General features: G+C 34.0%; 4 protein-coding genes across 5 annotated transcripts in view; 2 read left to right on the top strand and 2 right to left on the bottom strand.

Annotated features, from left to right (window-relative positions):
- LOC136820989 (uncharacterized) overlaps positions 1-21,011 on the bottom strand; it is a 33,634-nt gene extending 12,623 nt beyond the window's left edge. For both annotated transcript variants that reach the window (XM_067077221.1, XM_067077222.1), the window contains exon 1: positions 20,773-21,011. The gene's annotated coding sequence lies outside the window, so the exon portion shown is untranslated. The remainder of the gene's footprint in view (positions 1-20,772) is intronic.
- The window catches only part of LOC136820992 (adipocyte plasma membrane-associated protein-like), a 39,630-nt gene that overhangs the window by 13,316 nt on the left and 4,575 nt on the right, over positions 1-21,739 (top strand). The gene's annotated exons all lie outside the window — the stretch shown is intronic.
- LOC136820997 (uncharacterized) lies at positions 4,667-6,955 on the bottom strand. The gene is made up of 5 exons (XM_067077231.1): positions 6,822-6,955; positions 6,286-6,551; positions 5,899-5,981; positions 5,499-5,651; positions 4,667-5,148 (listed from the first exon to the last, which is right to left on the bottom strand). Exons 1-5 carry the CDS (start codon positions 6,933-6,935, stop codon positions 4,667-4,669), a joined length of 1,098 nt encoding a protein of 365 aa, XP_066933332.1. The 5' UTR covers positions 6,936-6,955.
- Positions 11,001-15,763, top strand: LOC136820994 (uncharacterized). Its single transcript, XM_067077228.1, has 5 exons — positions 11,001-11,267; positions 12,788-13,116; positions 13,867-14,014; positions 15,043-15,247; positions 15,417-15,763. Exons 1-5 carry the CDS (start codon positions 11,061-11,063, stop codon positions 15,731-15,733), a joined length of 1,206 nt encoding a protein of 401 aa, XP_066933329.1. The 5' UTR covers positions 11,001-11,060; the 3' UTR covers positions 15,734-15,763.

Genomic DNA, 21,739 nt, shown 5'->3' with positions numbered 1-21,739 from the left:
CCCCCCCCCGGGTCTTAATATGTTCTTGATTTAGGCCAATTTCCAGCCTTTTTGAATGTTTTATAAAAAGAGTGTGTCAAATAGAAAAGGCAACAAAACCAAGTATCGAAGAGTTCGATATACGAAAGGAAATTGCTCCAGCGTGAAATTTATGCCTAATGTATTATAGAACCCAAAACTAAATTAGCTGAAAAGACCTGGAAACTAGACAGCAACAAATGACAATAAAAACGATGAAACACTACTTTGTGAGCATCTGTTTTCGTGGAAAAGCAAGCGTGATAAAAAATTGTTTGGTTTGTCAATTTCAATTTTCAGACACAATTTTCGTATTTAAAAAATATTTTTCAATTTTCAATACAAGAAGTTTATATTAGAAAATCAAAGATGATACTGGAAGTTTCTGGCAATAAAAAAACGAAAATTGAAACTAGCAATCAAAATTCAATTTTCAATTTTTTAACTCGAAAATTGAATTGACATTGCCATCGAAATTCATTTTTGACCAAAAATGCGTCAAAAATTGAATGAACGAAGCATGCACCATGCAGCATGTTCCGTTCAATCAATTTTTGACGACATTTCTGTCAAAAAATTGAATTTCGATGGTAATTTTCAATTTTCAATTTCGAGTCAAAAAAATTGAAAATTGAATTTTGAAAGTTTTCAATTTTATTTTTTTTCTGCCCGAAATGAACTGAAAATTTCCAGTATCATCTTTGATTTTTAATATAAACTTTTGTATTGAAAATTGAAAACATATTTTAAAATCTAAATTTTGTCGTGAAGAATTGAATTTTGACAAAACAAACCAATTTGTAAACAAAACGTCTCGGATGAAAAAATTGAAAAGTTGAAATGATTTACAACCAGTTACAAGAAGACAAAGGAACATACGACAATTTTATTCAGTCTCTTCTTTGTAGTCTAATTTTTCTCTTAATGTATCGATTACACACGCGTTTACTTCATTAAGAGCTGAAATGGAAGTGGCGAGAGTAAATAAGCCATCCAGACTCACGAATTATAGGTTCTAATAAAAAAAATCGCTAAAGTCAGTACCTTTTTAAAATCTGAATCTGAGGCTCACATTTTTCTTAATCCGGGGGGGGGGGTATACCCTTGTCGACCGACGGGGGTGCCGCTGACCCTACGTGGGACTCGAAATTTGCGAAAAAAGTACCTGAAAGGGACTAAAATTCCAAAATTTTCTACTTTTTCCCCAAATTTTCCAAAAATAGGCACCCTACGAGGGACTGATTTTTATTTGGTGTTTTTGCGGCCCTACCTGGGACTCGTGGAGGTTAAAAAAGGTATCCTAACCAGCGGAGCATCCCAGTAACCCACCTTGCCCTAGCCCCCCCCCCCCGGGTTCGTAATATGTTCTTAGATTTAGGCCAATTTCCAGCCTTCTTTTGAAATTGTTCTTATAAAAAAAGAGTGTAGTCAAATAGAAAAGGCCAGACAAAGACCAAAGAGTATCCGAAGAGTTAGATATTACGTAAAGGAAATTGCTCCAGCGTGAAATTTATGCCATAATGTATTTATAGAACCCAAAACTAAATTAAGCTGCAAAAGAAATCCGTGACCCGAAAGTATCATTTGATTTTTGATTTAAAATCAAATCGAATTTCAGAAGAAAATTGATTTTCAATTATCTCTCATAAATTAAAAATCAAATTTCAAACCAATTCTTGATTTTTGATTTTTAAATCAAATATTGCATTTATCTGAGATGAGAGCCTGTTCTTGGAAAGCACACTTGTCCACACGGGACTTGGTTATCTTTCCATGTCACTGACACACACACATGGTACATGAAATTTTGTCCGACTAAAAAGTACGTAGGCAAACATACTGTAATGAATTTCGAAAATCACTTTCAATTTCTGATTTTTAATTTTTGATTTTCTAATTTTCTAAGAAAGACACGCATTCTATTCGAACATTTTTATGAGAATAATAAGGCTCAAAAATGCCAGTGAATAAAAACAGTTTCAGCCTGTACACGCTTTTTTTATATAAGAATACACTTTATAAGAATGTCCATGATGAAAATGGCCAAAAAATTAAGAATATGCTAAGAATATCACCATCATAGAATTTTGCTAGTCAAGCTAAGAATGCCATTTTTAGACCATTTTAAATTATAAATTGTCAATTAGGATCATAACCTAAGAATGTTGTAAGAATATTTTAGGATGATTTTCCCATAAAAGTTAAGAATATCCATGATGAAATGGATTTACACCATTCTTATATAAAAAAAAAACGTGTATTTGAGTTTTCATCGTTGAAACAAGGTATAAAGGTTGAAAGGTTGTAAGTCTTAGAAATTAAGAACAGTTAAGGATGTATCTTCATTAATAATTGTATTAAAAAGTACCATGTCCATCCTTATGAATTTGAGGGTGTTCCTGGGGCTTGGATTTTTGGTGATTCCTGATATGTTCCTGGACCTCTGCGCAAAATATCTTCTCTACACCATTTTTGTCCGGGTAGTTATGCAATTCTATCTGATGCGCGCTAGGTCAATTAATACACCAATTCCCTAAAGTCACAAACAAACGCCGAGTAAATAAACTTTTGATTGGCTGAGACATCCAAAGATTACCTCGTACTCTGGACATTTGAAATGACAGCAGAATTAACAAAAATGCGGATTATATTAATGCGAATTACACAATTTTAGGAATTGCGGATTAAATATTGCGAATTAGGGCCAAATTCGCATTAATTAATCCCGCATTTATTAAATACCGCATTAATTTATTCTCACATTAATATATTCCCTAAGCTAGCGAAAAACGCATTTTACATGCTTTTCATAAGAATATACTTTAACCCTATTGGCCCCAGCCTTTTTTGGTACAGATATTCTCCATCACGACACAAACTTCAAGGAAGAAAAAAACTTTGGTGACAACATCCAAAAAGCGATGTCATCAGCAAATTTTCACCTGTTGGAAAAAAGTAAAAATGTAGCACCTGACCCCGAGAATGTATTAAACCCCGAGAATGTAGGTTTTTCATTTTCAGCATTGTAGCCCTAACGATAGTTCAACTTCATAAAAAGTTTTTCTCAGAGCATACTGCAGCCTATTTAATATCATTTATAGACATTAAATTGAATTGAAACTTGGATTAATATTTTCCAACAAAAATCTGAATCGAAGTTGATTGATACTTCCCTAATTGAGGATTTTTTTTAAATAAATCTTCTCTAAAATGAAATCTATTGGAATTAAGTTATGATGATGGGGTATTTTCTTACTCCTAGTGAACTGAGAAAATGGGGTAGTTACACCCCCGTATCACAGACCCGGTGGGACCCCTCCGAAATATCGGCCGAAAATTTTCCCCTGTGAGAAAAATACTCTGAAATTTCATCCCCATTGAAAAACTACACTGAACCCTCATCCCCACTGGGAAAATCATTAAAATTTTGGAAATCCCCACTGGATTATTGAGCTGTAAACAATAGAATTCGAAATCCCCACCCATTAAAACTAGTGTTAAAAAATATTCATAATGAAATTGGTCGAAAACATGAGAGCGTCCTAAAATATTGACATGCTGGATTTTTATCAATGACAAAAATTTTTTATGAATTGAATGAATTTCTCACTTTTTAATTGCAAATGAACATCTTTTAATTAAATCATTGTTATTAATTAATCAATTAACATTCTATCGCTTAAAGCATTTCACTTTCATAAGTTTTCCAATTTCTTTTTAGCATTTTCGAGATTTTTTTACGAGAGAATTCTTTTCAAGTTTTGATTTGAAAAATTTAATAATATGCCTTGAATGCTTTGCTTTGGGATTAGAATACGTACTTCATCATGAAACGAAAAAAAAAGTTCTAATAACAATTGTATGAAAAGTTTCTTAGATTTACGAGACGATGTAAACTTTTAATCAAGTTTGTAATTTAAAACAACATATTTATAAATGCAAACAAAGTTTGAATCTGACATTCAAATGTAAAAAACGAAAAAACTAATGAAAATTTGCATTTCAAAATTAAAATTCTTTCCTCAAAGTGTGATAAAAAAATTTCAGGTATAATTCCCAAACTAGATGTTACAAAAATGATCCTACAAAAATGTAATCAATTTTCAACAAACGGGATAAAGTTGTCTTTTTTTTGAAGAATAAAATAAATCTAATTAAAACGAAAGAGATTCTTTGTGCATTTGCATTTCAAAATTAAAATCCCTTCCTCAAAGTGTGATGAGAAAATTTCAGGTATAAGACCTAAAAAAAGTTACAAAAATGATCCTACAAAAATGAAATCAATTTTTAACAAAAATGTTGTCTTTTTTCGAAGAAAAAAATATAATTTAAACTAAAGGAAATATTTTTAGTTTTATCTTATCGTGGAAATTAAAACGCTTTTCAGCATTTTATATTTATAAGGTACTATACTATATTCAAACTATCAAAGAAAGTGTTGCAAATTTCCAACTTAAAACAATCGAAGTGAAGTTTTTAACACAGGAGTGTGTAGTACAATACTAAAACCCGTTAAAACAACCGCATTTTAATGTGAAAATAATTAAAAAGTATACGTACAAAAGATAAAAAGCAGTTCGAAGTGTGAATATCTTTCAAGAATACCCTCTTTTTCTTTGCTAATTTATTGTGTTTAGCTAAAAACATTTCAATTAAGTTTGGAGTTGCATGTGACACTTAATTCAAATGTTCTCGAGCTAGCTAATCTCAATAGATTCTCAAAACAATTTAATCGCATTTTTGAAAAATTTTCTGACCTGCATAGAGGACAGGAACTACCAGTATAAGTATGCAGGCATGTCGAGCAACCAAGAATCTGCTTACAACATTCGGAAATTTCAATGGGACTTGACGAAATGTCCCGACAAATGACGCAACGGAATGTCTCCTTGACTGGTTCAATCAGTCTGGTTGACCAGATGGCGTTTTCAAGTCCACTGATGTTTCGAATATTAGGTATCAGAGAATTTCGCTCGATGGTACGCTCCATTGAATCTAGCTTTTCAATTATTTCTCGATTGGCGTTGTCATCAGAACTTGCTCTCTGGGCTGTAGACGTTGGCTGTCTCTGAAATTGTTCCTCCTGTACTGCGTAAATTTTCCTGGCAGCCGATCTCCAGAAAGTGAAATCTGAAAGAAATATTGAAATGATTATGAAGCAAATATGATCTTTTAGAGAAAAAATTACCAGACGTGGTGTTAAAGATAAGATTCCATTAATTAATTCGATATAATCTTTCAAAAAGAGATGAGCAAACAATAATAGGAAAAATTGGAACCGAATCTGGAGGAGTAAATTACTCAAATTACTAAATTATAGTACATCTCCGCGAAAAAGTCAAAAAATCTAAAGTCCAAATAGTAAAATAAAACATAAAAAAGTCAGAAATAAAGTCAAAAAATCAAAAAATATCGCACAACTTTTCATGTTGATTTACCCCTCACCAAATCTGGTCAAACTTCAAGTAAAATATGATTACCTCTTGTAACCTCCGTGTCTTCAATGATACATCCACTTGCACTGGCCAGTACCAAATCATCGATTTGAAACACATTGCGCGCCATTTCGGTTATTGCGTTAACGTTTGAATTTGATGCGTTGATAGAAATATGTTGCATTCTGTTGGTTGATACTGTACAAACAGAGAAAAACAATGATATTTACAATGTTTGATACTTAAACCCAACCTGGCTGTGATTTTAAATGATTTGGCTATCTATATTGCAAAACGTTCTTTCAAGGAAAGTATAATAACAAGGAAAAAATGTATACTTTTTGATTTTAGAACCTAGTTTAGATAAGAACACTCGGACTGAAAATTGACATGCCAAAATTTAAGTATTCTAATAAAAAAAGAGAAAAAGAAATATTAAAATTACCTATTTTTCTTCCTTCAAAGTCGCCAAGAAAGATCTTTAATAAATAATCTTGAGAAGCTCTTGCTCTTTTTCGGTGAGCCGGTCTAAAAGAAAGAAGTGAATTCCGTCAACATAAATCTTGCTTCTTTTGCTGAGATTTTTGCAAAAGTCAGAACCATTAATTAAATGATCAGAAAAACATTTCAAAAAAAGAAATAGAAACCAATTAAAGAATTTAAAAAATAATTATGATCAGATTATGATCAAAAGTATCTAATTAGTTAAAAAATCAATGTAAAAATCTGTAAAAATAACGCAATCATTGAAAAAAAATCAAAAAGAAAATCATAAAAAAATCAGTACCCAGTCGTGATTCTGTAATGTTAGCTTAAAAAATATTAGACTTACCCAGGCAAATTGTATCTTCTAAATGCGCCAAATTCTGGAGATGAGGATGATCCTTGTCGATCTGAAGATGACGATGGGATTTCATAGGCTGATGTGCTTGGCGTATTTGGCGTGCTTGGTATTGGACGAATCGTCAAAGAATCACCTTCTACTTCGTACACTGTTTCGACCCTAACGTTGTCAAGAGAGGGAAAATTTCCTGATGAGTCTGGGAACTCAGATGGTCCGCTGAACTCTTCCGTGATGAATAGTGACGCTTGGTCGATCTAAAAAAAATAAAAAAAGAGAGTTGTATTTAACATAGCCAAGCCACAATTGTTCTTCTCACTCTGGAATTCATTAATAATTCAATACTTTTTTTGAAACCCAAAATTTTAGAATAAATATTTCTTATTTTCTGCAGAGTCAGCAACTTTCCGCTCTGCTTTTAATCGGACTCAAAAAATATTTAGAATTAAATGTTGGACTGTTTTAAATTTTCGGTCATTACCATAACTGTTTACAAAATGAGTGATAGAAGGTCAGTAAAAGCTCACCTTAAATACCGTAGAAAGTCTTGATACTGTGACTTGACTTTTTCTAAATGTTCGTTCTGACCTTGATCCATTATTTTCTGTGAAGAAGGTTAGGTTTATATCTGCACTTGTCATCTTGACTGCATCTGTTTTTCGAGTGTGGTAAATTTGCGTTTGCATCTCTTTTTATAGCTTACCATGGGAGCCATGAGACGTCCGATAGAGATTCAAAAAACGTCAAAGCAAAATGTTTTTGACAACTGCTTTTTAATGATCTCTATTAGTTTTAAAAATGTCGGTGGTCAATGTGTTATTCACACTTTTACTTAAAACGTTGACCCATTTGCCGCTGACTATTTTCCGCTGACCTTTTGTCCGCTGACTATTTGTCGCTGACCTTTTTGCCGCTGACCTATTTGCCGCTGACACACTTACATTGATTGTGTATTCTTTTGAAAAGCAAAATCTACTTGAAATTTTTTGACCAGGAAAAAAACATAACTTGAACTTAACTCTAAAATTGTTCTTATTTCTTGGCGATTTTGAACCTCATTGTTCTTATAAAATTGTTCTTATAAAACAGTGTAAATCGGACTAGATTTGACATTTAGTACATACGTCTACGTCCCTAACATAAAATGGCGTTTTTGTGAAATGAATGGCCCTTAGGGGTAATTGGCAATTTATAATTGAAAACGCTTTGAAAATGGCATTCTTAAGCATGATCAGCCAAATTCCATGGTGGTGATATTTTTAGAATTATTCTTGATTTATTGGCCAATTTCACTGTGGATATTCTTATACAGTGTATTCTTATAAAAAAAGCGTGTATAAGAGGTGGAAAAAAGGGAGAAAACGCAATTTTTGGATAATTTCTTAATTGGCGAGAATTCGTTAAAATGAATAAAAGTAACAAAACATTAGAGAGATACATACACCCCTGTCTCAGTGACCCGGTGGAAATTAAGAGTCCACCGGGTGTCTCTGAACAAATTGAAATTTCATCAGGCTCCAATGTAAAATTTAAAAAAGTCAGCGGTTTGAAAAATTTAACCTGAAAAGCTGGGCAAAGAACAAGATCTGGACTTTCAAGTAAATTAGTCGGTATGCTTTGATTATTCCCTCGGTGCTATAAAACTGTTTTCCCTTTCTCACAAGCTTTCGTTTCATTGGGCAAGGCGGAAATTTTCCAAGAACATCTTTATTACAACTTTAGCGCTGCAGGTGTAAATCTTTCATGTAAGAAATCTTTAATACGTTAAAAGAAGCATTTCAAAGTTCAAAGCTTAAAAACGCAACGGGGAGGTCAAAGATAGCCAGAATAAGGTCACAAGAGAACTACAGGCACTTCCAATAAGAATAACTTTGACCGTTAAGTCCATTTCTATTTTTCATGGGTGATACACCACTGAGCCAGAAAACTTTATAGGTACCAAACGTCGATTTTTTTCCCGAACTAAAGAGAACTCAAATATCTATATATATCATCAAGGGAACGCACCCATGATTTACGTCGACAGAGAGAATTTTCGCAGAATTTTACTAAATGTCCACTTATTTTGACCGGGGTCACTCATATTCCCACCGGGACTTGAAATTCGGCTATTTCTGGTAATTTTTCCACCAGGTTAACCACCGGGGTGGATCTGACTGGGTCACTGACACAGGGGTGTATACATACCCAAAAATTCAAAATTCTATAAAAACAGGGAGTCTTTTTAGTTTTTGAATAGCGTTAAAACGAGTTAATTTTGAATTGATTAAATGGTTGATTTAAAATCATAAAATAATGAATTTTAATATGTATATGTAGTAACCCTGATAAAATTCGATTGCTTGGTGCTGTGATGCAATTCGCCATTTTTGACGGTGGTCCATATTGAGGTCCATAACAATGCGGTCCATATAAAAAGTGGAGGTCAAGTTATGTCGTCTCGAAGGTTAATTACCTTTTCACCTATGGTAACTTTGGGCTTAAGGTAATTTCATTGGAATTTCCTTTAATTAACGTTTGATAAATAAGATAAATCTTTGATGTCTTTTGCATCATAAATGAATAATTTGAACATTTTTTTCAGCCAATTTTACCACCTGGATGCAATTAAAATTATCATTTAGTTTCTTCATAATTGTTTTGCTCTGGTCTGTGAAATACACGGCTATCCCACAACCTAGTCAAATTGGCTACATCAATGAATTTTGTGAAATAATATAGAAAATTGTAAACTTAACTGCTATTTTTTTAGTTATCGTAAATTGAGGAAAAGCCAAAACAGTAAGAAATTAAATCCCAAGACACCTTTTTAGTTTTTTAGTTTCCTAGGATTAACGACTAAAGAAATGCTACGGGTGGCTTTGATTTTTAATTTCATTTTTTCTACCGCCATTTGGAACTTTTAGCTAGATAATTGATGTTTAATTAAACAAGGACGTTGGATTAAGTAATCAGGTATTTAAATTGGTGTTAGAATATAAATGGTGAGAAAAGTTAGTTTAACCGTCGTCCTTTCCGAAAGGCACAATTACTTAAAGATAAGTAGCAAATAATGAAATGATTTGACGTAAAATTTTGAATTAAGGGAAAAATTCTCTGCCTAATGATATAGAATTTATAAAAAATCAATTTATCTCAGTATGACCTACTGTAGAATTTGAAGGCATTTATATAGATATTGTTATAAACTCCCCCACCTCTGATTCTGTTAATTTAGTGAAAAAAGTTTAAGAAAGCTTGTATAATTTTAAGTGGGTAATTAAGTAATTTGAATGACACGGGTGTGAAGGCACGGCTACAAATGAAAAAGTTCTTAAACAGATATATCGGTCTATTTTTCATCTCTATTTTTTCGAAAGCAGCCAGTGAGGCAACCTTTTTTTCCAAGGCGTTCTGAAAGTTTTATCGGAAAAAATATATGCATAGAAAATTTCAGATCACATGTTTCGTAGGAAAAGCAAAAATATTACAAGTATATGTTGGCAAAATGTTTTTCCTAGATTTCAGAACACATCAGCATAAAGCCAAAATAAGTTTAGGGATACAAATAGTGAATTTCCTAGGTTTCCTAGAAAGCAGAACACATCATTTGCATTAAAAATTGAAGGTCATAACATGTGCTCTCCTAGAAGAAAAGATATCATGCTGCTTCTGTTTTTCGGCAGACAGGTGTTTATAACACTCCGTTGCGTTTCAGATTCGATATCTCTTGAGACTATAGTTTATTTTACTTCTTTGCATAACGCAACATGCAAGGTGCCACAACGAATGACGTCAGTACTTTGTAAGGTGATAAATTTTTGCAAAAGAAATATGGCAAAAAAAAGAAAACCAATTCCCAAATTAACATACGGCTGGTGTAATTGGTTATGAAATGTGTTAGAAAGGCATATTTACTTTGATTGATATCTTTAAGAAAAAGGCTAACCACGTGTGAGTATTTGTAACTCATCACTTTTACCGTCAAATTCGATGCATCATGCAAACAATGTTTTCTCAACGTTTAATTAACATTCATAACAATCAAATGAACTTGTTTGGATGTAAAAGCAACGTTACGGATGTCTAATGGGTAGAAAAATGCCTGAACAAAATCACCAAAAATTGTTTTTCTCATTAAACCAGGGGGGGGGGGCTACTGGCAAAAAAAAGCAACAAAAAAAATGAAAATTTTCGAGGTGATGCTGGAGAAAATAAAAAAAGTACTTTCAGGCTTTTTTTAATAAGAATTTCCTGAATATTTTTACAAGTTCGCTCTTTCATGGGCCAAGTCGACGTTTCGCCTCTGAATTATATATGTTTTTGTAGGAAGGTAGATATTAAGTCCGTGGATATTATCTATTTTTCTGTGTTTTAAGTTTAAAATTGTTTAGAAAGATCTTATTTTAAAATTTTTAAAATTTCTACGGCAAGGCAAAACAAAAATTAAACAATTATTTACGCTAATCGTATGACTGATTACTGATTACAAAAGTTCCCAGTTCACAGGGCCGATTAATCATTAATTGCCCGCTCATTTGAAATCGTATCAAAGATGTCACGGTTTGGCCCTCAACTAATAGAAAAATGTTTTCAACGATATAATAGTTACGTAATCAAGCTTGATAAAAAATCGAGTTTGAGGAGTGAGAAGTCACTTTTTCATGTTTTTAGTATTACGTAACAATGAAAAAATAATTCAACTTTGTGAGTCACATTATTGTGTAACACATCTTGTAGCACAATTTGAACATCATCAACCGTTTATTTGTTGTCTAATTTTTGCAATGGAGAAGGTAAACCCTGATGAAATGCTGCAATTCTTCAATCAAAAAAAGACTTATGAGGAAATCAAGCACATTTTGCAGAGTAGATTTCCAGGTGAAAGAGGCTTTTCAATTATATCCATAAAGCGTTTTTGCAAAGATCATGGCATTTCACCACGCGTATCCACCAACTATTTGGAACATATCGTGGCCACAGCAGCTGAAGAGGTAAATGTTCTTAAATGTATTTATTGAAACCCCTGAGCCCTAACAGCCCTAACCCTAAGCAAGTAGTGGATTTTTTTCCATACACTTCGTTGTTTTTCACACATAAACATAATTGTCTAAAAACCTGATTTTAGAAGCCGGAAATTTTTAAAAATCACCGGAACAGCCGAGAATCGCCAGAAAAACTATTTTTATTGAATTTCTCGAGCTGTACTTAATATTTTTTTATGAAATTTTTCAAACTGATGTGAAGTGACAATATCTAAAATGTGACGGAGCCCGATTTTCAAAAAAGTTTTTTTCCAGCCGAAAATGCCGGAAAAAATAGTTTTAGGCATTTTCTTGAGATTTTATCATTAGTTTTCTCTGATTTTTTGTAAAAAGATGCACATTAGCATTGCCCAAAACATGTTCAAGACCGGTTTGAAGAAAAAATTTTTTTTGGCAGATGATAATGCCGGAAATGGCAGTTTTCGTTTTTTTTGATGACCATTTGTATTTGTTTTTTTTGGACCTACCTGGACGGAGGTCCTATAAATTAAGCTGCGTTTGTTCGTTCGTTCGTTCGTTCTTCTGTTACCAACTTTCCTCAGGATTGAATCATAGGCATCTTTTCATTTTTGGTACAAAGGTGCAAAATGGTGGTGGTCAAAATATGACGGAGCCCAATTTTCGAAAAAATAATTTTTGGTGCAAAAAACGGCTAAAAACAGGTTTTTCGGACTTAGTGAAAAATTGGATCATTTATTTTTTCTGATTTTTTGCATGAAGTAGTGTATGATAGCATAGGTAAAAGATGGTACGAGCAGATTTTGTATTTTTTAAACAAAGCGAATGTGACGGAGCCGATTTTCAGAAAAAAGATTTTTTGGGTAAAATTTCAGCCAAAAAACAGCTATAAAGAGGATTTTTTTCGACTAGGTGTATATTGGATCATGGAGTTTTTCTGAATTTCTGCATTAAAGAAGGTCAAAGATGGCTCAAGCAGATTTTCACAAAATTTCTGCTTGTTCGTTTATTGTAAGGCCGGGGAGGGGGTACTAGGGTTGGCGAATGAGGGGTGTGTGCGGACAGGACCTCCGAAAACCGACCCTTAGAGAGACTGATTTTTGCTGAAAAGGTGACCCTTAGAGAGACTTTTTGGATTAATTTTTTAGATTTTTAGAAAAAGTCATACCCTTAGAGAGACCAAGGACACTTGTATTACAATTTTTTCTCTGGAAATCAAAAAATTTCCTAAAAATCCTGAATTTTCCGACCCTTAGAGAGACTAATTTAAAACTTTCTGATTTTTCCAACCCTTAGAGAGACTTTGAAAGGTGAAAAAACCGACCCTTACCGTCCGCACATACCCATCATCCATTTTTGCCTACAAAAAAATTTTACCCCACCGGTCTTTTTGATAAAGAACTGCGTAGTTATTCCGGACTTAACGGTCAATTTGAGATCCAAATTGGTCTAATCGCCAGTAGAACGCTCTCAGAAGATTAGTTCAAAACTTCATTATTTATTTTTGGTAGGTTGGACCGACTTATGGAAGAAAGATGATGACAGGATATATAGCCCATAAACACCAATTACGCGTTGGACATAACAGGATAGGTCAAGCATTAGCCCACGTTGCTCCACAGAATCACTTGGCGAGAAGAACAAACACAGCCCGCTTAGTTAACCCTATTCCATATCGAGCAGATTATTTTGGACACAAAATACATTTTGATCAGAACGAGAAGCTGGTTATGTATGGAGTAACTCATGTCATAGCCGTTGATGGTCATTCAAGATTTATTGTTGGATATACGACAATGCCCGTCAAAAATAATGGTATCATTTACAACGAAGTGTATAGGTAAAAAAGTCCAGGAAATAAGTCCATAATAAACGTACACGTACTACAGGTTTTGCTTCATAAGAACAAACAATTTAAACTTTTTTTAAGAACAATTTTATAAGAACAATGAGGCTCAAAATCGCCAAAATACTGGTTTTCAAAAAGTGTAAGGCTTTTGATGACCAAAATGTTCGGAACAAGTTAAGAACATTTTAAAGCTTTTGGGAATCATGAACATGGGGAATTAAGGCAGTCAGGCCAGCTGTGTGGACCTGACTGAATGACGGAAAGGTGCCCAATAGTAAAACTTCAAATCAATTATCAAATACAAAACTTCGTGTGCAACTGATGACGTAATAAACACTCTTCAGACACTAAGGCACCTTTGAGCCAAATTCCAACAAAATACTATTTTTCAGGTTTAGGGCACTTTTTGAGCTATTTCCTGCAAACTAGTTTTAATAAGTATGCACTTTATAAGAATGTTCCTGAGGAAAATGGCCAAAAAATTAAAAATGTGCGAAGAATATTACCATCATGAAATTTTGCTACAAAAATTCTGCAAAATATTTTATATTTCATTTCCCCAAAAAGTTAAGAATATCCATGATAAAATGTAATGGACACCATTCTTATAAAAAGCGTGTATTTAGGGGCTCAAATGAGAAACCAATCATGTGGCAATTAAAAACGAGTGCAGCGAAACAGAAGAACGTTGCAAAATGTAAAATTAAATTAAATTAAATTAAATTCCTAATTCTTATTTAGAAAAGCAGCGATGGACTTTGGAATATTTCATCAAATGAGGGCTGATTGCGGAAAAGAATTTTACCTATCACTTGGTATGCAAGAACTCTTCAAAGATTTGAGAAGTAGACATGACATTTTACCATATCGCCAGACACAATCAAAGCAGGTAAAATACCTTGTTTTCTACAGTATGATGTCAACAAAAATTAGGCCTCTATCTTTGAAGCGGTACAGCTTTTTGAATTTTTGGTTAAATTTGAATTTTTTCAGATTGCAATGTAGATTTTTTTAGCCATTTTGAAAATATGAAATTTTATTAAAAATGTCAACAATTTTCGACAAAATTCAAGATTGAAACCCTGTTAGAGTTCAGTGGTTCCTTTAGCATCAATAATTTCATTTTGTTTGTAAACCGTTTTAAATAGGAACTTGTCCAAAATGTCCAAAATTTCCTGTCGATCTAAATTTCTCGTGTGCTCGAACACCCACGAAGGCACCAACCCACGGACCCACGACACGCACGTAACCAACGTAATTTAGCTCACTCCTTCTTTTGACAGGTCGTGATCGTAAAACTGTTAAGAACAGAATATTCTATCAGAATACTGAATATCTTTCTTCGTTAGGAGTGTAAAACCCCAACTAGAGTATGGCCTAATAGCCTGGAGCTGTCTATGTGTAGACTACTTTCCTTTTTAACCCTTTAAGTGCCATAGCTTTATTCAAATATAAAGACACTTTCTGTTTGCTGCGGTTTTCCAGAAAAACTATTTTTGTTTGCCGATCACTTAAAAATTGGTCATTACGAAATGTAGTCAAGTATGCCAGATGCCTTAAAAAATGGTCATTTTCTGTTATTATTTTATTTTCTGGTAAATGGAAAAAGTTTTCTGAAAAAACTCTAAAGAGCAAATAAAGAGAAATTCGAGATGACCAGTTTTTAAGTCATCGGCATACCTTTTACATTATCGGATGACCAGTTATTAAGTCATCGGCACTTAAAGGGTTTATTAGATCCTATCATTCTTAGACTATTCTAAATGGATTTCTTTTGGGCCGAAATTTACGTGAATGTTATTACTCAAAAAGAAATTTTTCAACCTCGCCCCCGTGTATCCCCAGTCTTTATTTACGTTATTGATTGACCAAAAAGCTGATGACGAGGGACGAGGTTGTATATTTTTCTGCTTTTAGAATCTACCAGTTGAGAGAATCTGGCCAGAAGTTAACTCCCGTGTTAATTACCCACTAAAACGCATATTGGCAGACTTAGATAACCGACATATCATTGACATGACAGATGAGACTCAAAGGTTTTGCGTTTCATCTGTAACATGCTTGGTTGCAGCTTTTGGGTTGAGGACAGTTGTATCTTCTTGGAACGAACATCCAATAGCAGGTTTGGGATATTCTAATTCTGATTTTATGTTGCAATCTCTACCTCTCTAGCGATACAAGAAATAACCAGCTCCTACTATGTTTCTTTTCTTATGCATAGAAAACCCTTCCAAACGCGAGAAATCTTTAAGATCCATATCTCCTAAGGAAGTTTTTATATCACCTTTCAGGTCGAGGAATACCATCTGTTATTAAAACAAGAACAAACCGTTTGACTCCGACCCCACAAAATGGTTTACCACCCAAACAAGAAGCTATAGAATTATACGAGCAGACTTATCAAGGCAGACTAACAGATGAACATCCTTTTGGACGTGACCCATTGACTGGACATGATGATATCATTTCCGAGAGAGACCGATTATTTTTTCAAAGTTTTTCTGTCCAAGATATTTTTACTAATTGTGTTAACCACAGGGGAAATATGTTTAGAGATGCTATAATGTTTTACATACGAACTACTTTACAATTTGAAGGAGCCTTGTAATAGTTTTATTTGATTTTTTCAAATATGAAAATAACGACGGAAAAATTATTGACTTTTTATCTGAGTCCAACATCCACTGAAACGAAGTTCTTTGACTTTGAAGCGACTAATATTAATTAAAGACCATGGAACTTTTTTCTTCAGCGGAGAGAAGTCCCTATTGGAATCCCACTGGAAGTTTTATTGTTCCAAGGTTCAAACATCCAGTCTGGATGGTTTTGGAGTGAAATTTTTAGACATTAATCTTTGAGTGGGGATGAAATCAACGTCAATTTCCCAGTGGGGCAGAAATTCCAGGGTATTTTCCCACCAGGGACCAAATTTCCAGCGGGGCTAGGATCCCAGTAGGTCTGTGACACAGGGGTGTGAAAAGAGTCTTTTTTCCGAAAATTTTTAGGTATTTCAATCTTTTGCAGATACATATCTTCTACTGTATAAGAATATCAGGGTGAAAATTGGCCAAATCGTTAGAATACTCTAAAATAACCCTCCAGGGTGAGTTTTAATCAGTCAATAGGAATAAAACTGTCTTTTTTCAGAAAATGGGAAAACAAAAGTGACACAAGTTAATTAATAAAATAGATAGTGTACTTTCTTTTTCGGAGAGGGGGGGGGCGGGGGCAGTCAGGCAAAATGACCGACTGGTATGTGCGGCGGCTAAGGGTGTGTTTTTCAGGATAGCAAAAATGCACTGTAAGGGTTAACTTTTTGATAAATGCACTGTAAGGGTGGAAATTTCAGTAAATCCAGGAAAACCAAGGGTTTTTGCCCAAAAAGTCTGAATTTTTTGCTCTGAAAAAGGATGAAAATGCACTGTAAGGGTATGAATTTCACCGATTTTTTGCTACACTGTAAGGCTGCGATTCTAAAAGCCAATTTGTTCGCCACACATACCGTCAGTCGGCAAACCCAGTGCGCCCCCCGGGTTTCTTTTGTTTATGTAAATGTATATTAGAAACACTCACATAGGCTGTCTAGAAAGGGAAATTAATTTTCTTAATAATAGTTGATCATCAGTCAAAGTACACTATTCTTTATAGAAAAACGTACCGTGGCTGAATTGGACCTTGTAGTTTCAGTTGTGTTTCTTTTGTAGTACGCAGCCGCACGTTTTTGTTGAGAAACGCGGCCGCATGTTGAAATATGTGGGAGCATCTAAAAAAGCGCGGCCGCGTAATTAAATTACACACCCATGTGTTATTCTACGCGGCCACGTGTTTCTGAAAAAAGATGCGGCCGCATGTTCCTGAAAAAAGACGCGGCCGCATGTTTCTGAAAGAAGATGCGGCCGCATGTTTCTGAAAAAAGACGTGGCCGCATGTTTCTGAAAAAAGACGCGGCCGCGTGTTTCTGAAAAAAGACGCGGCCGCGTGTTTCTGAAAAAAGACGCGGCCGCATGTTTCTGAAAAGTGACGCAGCCGCGTGTTTCTGGACGACTATAGACCGATTCGACAATAAATCAAGTCAGCGATTATCTTCAATCAAACCTCAATAAAGCTGCGAGACGATCCTTGGGGCCAATGGCTCAGAAGGCTCAAAAAAGACACTGCGCACTTCTGAAAATTTTTATTTGAGAGTTCTAGTGAAGCTTTCATACCTGTATGGAAAAATATATTCTGGTCCAACTCAAATAGAGTCCGAGTTACAAGAGACGAGTTGAGTTATCGAGTTATTTAATCTAAGAACTGCGTAACACATTTTTTTTTTATTTGAAGCCTTTGGACGTTCTTAACTTCTTGAGTTTTAAGCCTAAAAATGTTCTTAACATGTTCTTATTTTCGCCATTTTTTATATAAGTCGTCGTTTGATATAAGTTCCCGCACTAAGATTCTTTTGACACCTTCTAGCGGAAAAAGACCAGGACTGGAAAGTTAGGCTATTTCATCAGTAAACACCAACGAAGTATAAGCCCGAAGGACTAAAATCTCTTTGAATGGGAATTGGGAATTGAATGGGAATTGAAGCAAGCAAATCTCATCAAAGTTGCGTGCTTTTGAGCGGTTCACCCTGATTTTCACAAATGACTAGATTGATACTAAAATTTACCGCCGAATCTCGTAAAAAAATATCTATCGAAATCAAAGGAATTGCTAGATTCAATCCGTCGTCAAAAATACAAGGCATATTATAAAGATAAATTACAAAGATTCCGGAGCGGGGACAAGAATCTTCGTGCGGAAATACGATGGCCCCTAAGGCTCCACGGAGTACTTTCAGCTCTGACACACTTCCAGTTCACAAATTTTATAAGAACTGGAAATGTCCTGGGGTCAATGGCCCAGAAGGCTCAAACAGACACTGCGCACTTCTGAAAATTTTTTTTTTTGAGAGTTCTAGTGAAGCTTTCATACCTGTATGGAAAAATATATTCTGGTCCAACTCAAATAGAGTCCGAGTTACAAGAGACGAGTTGAGTTATCGAGTTAATTAATCTAAGAGCTTAACCATACACTTTTTTTTTATAAGAACCAGTAAAACTTTTCTGAGGCTCGGTTGTTCTTATTTTTTTGACAGTTTGAGCCTGAAATTGTTCTTATTCTGTTCTTATTTATAGGGTAAAATTAAGGTATTTTAGACGTTATACCCAATTTTTACCCTTTTTACCCCTAAATTGCTTGAAATTTAGTATTTCAGGCTAAGCATTGTTCTTAAATTGTTCTTATTTTTTGGCGATTTTGAGCCTCATTGTTCTTATAAAAAAAGTGTACTCATTTTAGTTTTTTTACATTCACACTTTTTTAAACACCCGGTATCTATGCGCAAAGTACCTCTTTTCAGAGGTTAAAAATCTTAAATCAAATATTATAAATTTAAAGTGATTTTTAAAATTCATTATTGTACGCTTGCTTCAGAGTAACACCTAGTCGGACAAAATTTCATATACCATGTGTGTGTGTCTGTGACATGGAAAGATAACCGAGTCCCATTTGGACAAGTGTGCTTCCCAAGAACAGGCTCTCATCTCAGATAGATGCAATATTTGATTTAAAAATCAAAAATCAAGAATTGGTTTGAAATTTGATTTTTAATTGGTGAGGGATAATTGAAAATCAATTTTCTTCTGAAATTCGATTTGATTTTAAATCAAAAATCAAATGATACTTTCGGGTCACGGATTAAAAGACCTGGAAACTAGACAGCAACAAATGACAATAAAACCGATGAAACACTACTTTTGAGCATCTGTTTTCGTGGAAAAGCAAGCGTGATAAAAAATTGGTTTGGTTTTGTCAATTTCAATTTCTCACGACACAATTTTCAGTATTTAAAAATATTATTTTCAATTTTCAATACAAGAAGTTTATATTAGAAAATCAAAGATGATACTGGAAATTTCAGTTCATTTCTGGCAATAAACAAAACGAAAATTGAAACTAGCAATCAAAATTCAATTTTCAATTTTTTAACTCGAAAATTGAAAATTGAATATTGCCATCGAAATTCAATTTTTTGACCAAAAATGTCGTCAAAAATTGAATGAACGAAGCATGCACCATGCAGGCATGTTCCGTTCAATCAATTTTTGACGACATTTCTGGTCAAAAAATTGAATTTCGATGGTAATTTTCAATTTTCAATTTTCGAGTCAAAAAATTGAAAATTGAATTTTGATTGAAAGTTTCAATTTTATTTTTATTTCTGCCAGAAATGAACTGAAATTTCCAGTATCATCTTTGATTTTCTAATATAAACTTTTTGTATTGAAAATTGAAAACAATATTTTCAAATACTGAAATTTTGTCGTGAAGAATTGAATTTGACAAAACCAAACCAATTTGTAAAAAAAACGTCTCGGATGAAAAAATTGAAAGTTGAAAATGATTTACAACCAGTTACAAAGAAGACAAAGGAAACAATACGACAATAGTTTTATTCAGTCTCTTCTTTGTTAGTCTAATTTTTCTCTTAATGTATCGATTACACACGCGTTTACTTCATTAAGAGCTGAAATGGAAGTGGCGAGAGTAAATAAGCACATCCAGACTCAGCCGAATTATAGGTGTTCTAATAAAAAAAAATCGGCTAAAGTCAGTACCTTTTTAAAATCTGAAATCTGAGGCTCACATTTTTCTTAATCCGGGGGGGGGGTACTACCCTTGTCGACCGACGGGGGTGCTCCGCTGGACCCTACGTGGGACTCGAAATTTGCGAAAAAAGTGACCCTGAACGGGACTAAAATTCCAAAATTTTCTACTTTTTCCCCAAATTTTCCAAAAATAGGCACCCTACGAGGGACTGATTTTCTATTTTGGTGTTTTTGCGGCCCTACCTGGGACTCGTGGAGGTAAAAAAGGTATCCTAACCAGCGGAGCATCCCAGTAACCCACCTTGCCCTAGTACCCCCCCCCCCCCGGGTTCTTAATATGTTCTTAGATTTAGGCCAATTTCCAGCCTTCTTTTGAAATTGTTCTTATAAAAAAAGAGTGTAGTCAAAATATAAAAGGCCAGACAAAGACCAAAGAGTATCCGAAGAGTTAAATATTACGTAAAGGAAATTGCTCCAGCGTGAAATTTATGCCATAATGTATTTATAGAACCCAAAACTAAATTAAGCTGCAAAAGACCTGGAAACTAGACAGCAACAAATAACAATAAAACCGATGAAACACTACTTTTGAGCATCTGTTTTCGTGGAAAAGCAAGCGTGATAAAAAATTGGTTTGGTTTTGTCAATTTCAATTTCTTACGACACAATTTTCAGTATTTGAAAATATTATTTTCAATTTTCAATGCAAGAAGTTTATATTAGAAAATCAAAGATGATAATGGAAATTTCAGTTCATTTCTGGCAATAAACAAAACGAAAATTGAAACTAGCAGTCAAAATTCAATTTTCAATTTTTTAACTCGAAAATTGAATATTGAATATTGCCATCGAAATTCAATTTTTTGACCAAAAATGTCGTCAAAAATTGAATGAACGAAACATGCACACACGATGCACACACGTTCAGGGTCTTCAGGGGACCAGATATTTAGTTCGAATTACAGAAACATGTACGAAATTAGAGAAATAATCATAAGTAATAAGTAATCACCTTTTATGGTGGGTAACCGATGTTGAAAGTTTTGTAATTTGTGATAAATATCAAAAACTACTCCAAACCAAAGAAATAATCGATGAATCCAAATTTCAACTTCTAATAAACAGATAAATCAAAAAATAGTACATAGTGCACATAGTTTTTTTTAACATCTCTTTCATCACCAAAGATTTGGTATATGTATAGTGTACGGTTTTTCAAAACATTGCATATATCTCTTGAAAAAGACCCTTTTAGATTTTAATCTTTTCATTATACGTCTCTATTTTGCTATTAGAAAGTCATATTGAGGAAATCTAAACGTTTTTTCTATGCGAAAAAAACTATGTATAAGAACATAAGCCTTCGATTGCTAAAACTTTAGGAACAAGTTTAAGTATATTTTAACCCTTTCTTTAAGTGCCACGGTCATTTCTTTTAAGTTTTTTAAAGCAAATTGCTGCGCAGACCTGCCTGGTTGATAGAAAGGTGCCCAGTGGTAATACTTCAAATTAATTCGCTGGAGGACAGCATCAAATAAATCAGGGCCAAATTCGGAGGTTCTTGGCTCACTCGTTGCCTCGATTTTGTCAAATTTTTGCATTTTTTTTTCATTTTTAGCTTAAAATCTCGCTGAAGAGAGTCACTTTTGATTTGCTTTTTGCATGACCATGAAGCCCAATTCAATTCCTACGAATTAGACCAAAAATGACGATTTCTAACTCAAACTGGGCATTACAGGAGGGCTTCGCACTACATAGCCCATGTCTGATAAATACAACATTGGCACTTAAAGGGCTTTGTGGACTGTAGAACACTCGATTTCTTAGGAAATTTACAACAACGCTCACAAAATGGTGAAAATGAGATTATGTTAATAAAATTTTAGGCTTGAAATTCAAAAAGTTATGAGCAACCGAGGGCTTCAAATATTTTGGATGTTCTTACAAAAAACGTGTTTTCAATACAGCCAATATCAATA

Source organism: Clytia hemisphaerica, unplaced genomic scaffold, assembly GCF_902728285.1.
Source record: "Clytia hemisphaerica strain Z4C2 unplaced genomic scaffold, Clytia hemisphaerica genome assembly, whole genome shotgun sequence".
NCBI lineage: Eukaryota > Metazoa > Cnidaria > Hydrozoa > Leptothecata > Clytiidae > Clytia > Clytia hemisphaerica.
The sequence above is the reverse complement of the archived record's forward strand: the minus strand, read 5'-3'. Positions and strand labels throughout refer to the sequence as shown.

Coding starts and splice junctions, on each gene's coding strand:
- LOC136820997 (XM_067077231.1), bottom strand. CDS start 6,935: ATGACAAGTGCAGATATAAACCTAACCTTCTTCACAGAAAATAATGGA. Junction 5,652..5,898: donor CTTTGAAGGAAGAAAAATAG/GTAATTTTAATA, acceptor CTGTTTGTACAG/TATCAACCAACAGAATGCAA. Junction 5,149..5,498: donor AGACACGGAGGTTACAAGAG/GTAATCATATTT, acceptor TATTTCTTTCAG/ATTTCACTTTCTGGAGATCG.
- LOC136820994 (XM_067077228.1), top strand. CDS start 11,061: ATGGAGAAGGTAAACCCTGATGAAATGCTGCAATTCTTCAATCAAAAA. Junction 13,117..13,866: donor ATTTACAACGAAGTGTATAG/GTAAAAAAGTCC, acceptor ATTCTTATTTAG/AAAAGCAGCGATGGACTTTG. Junction 15,248..15,416: donor GAACGAACATCCAATAGCAG/GTTTGGGATATT, acceptor ATCACCTTTCAG/GTCGAGGAATACCATCTGTT.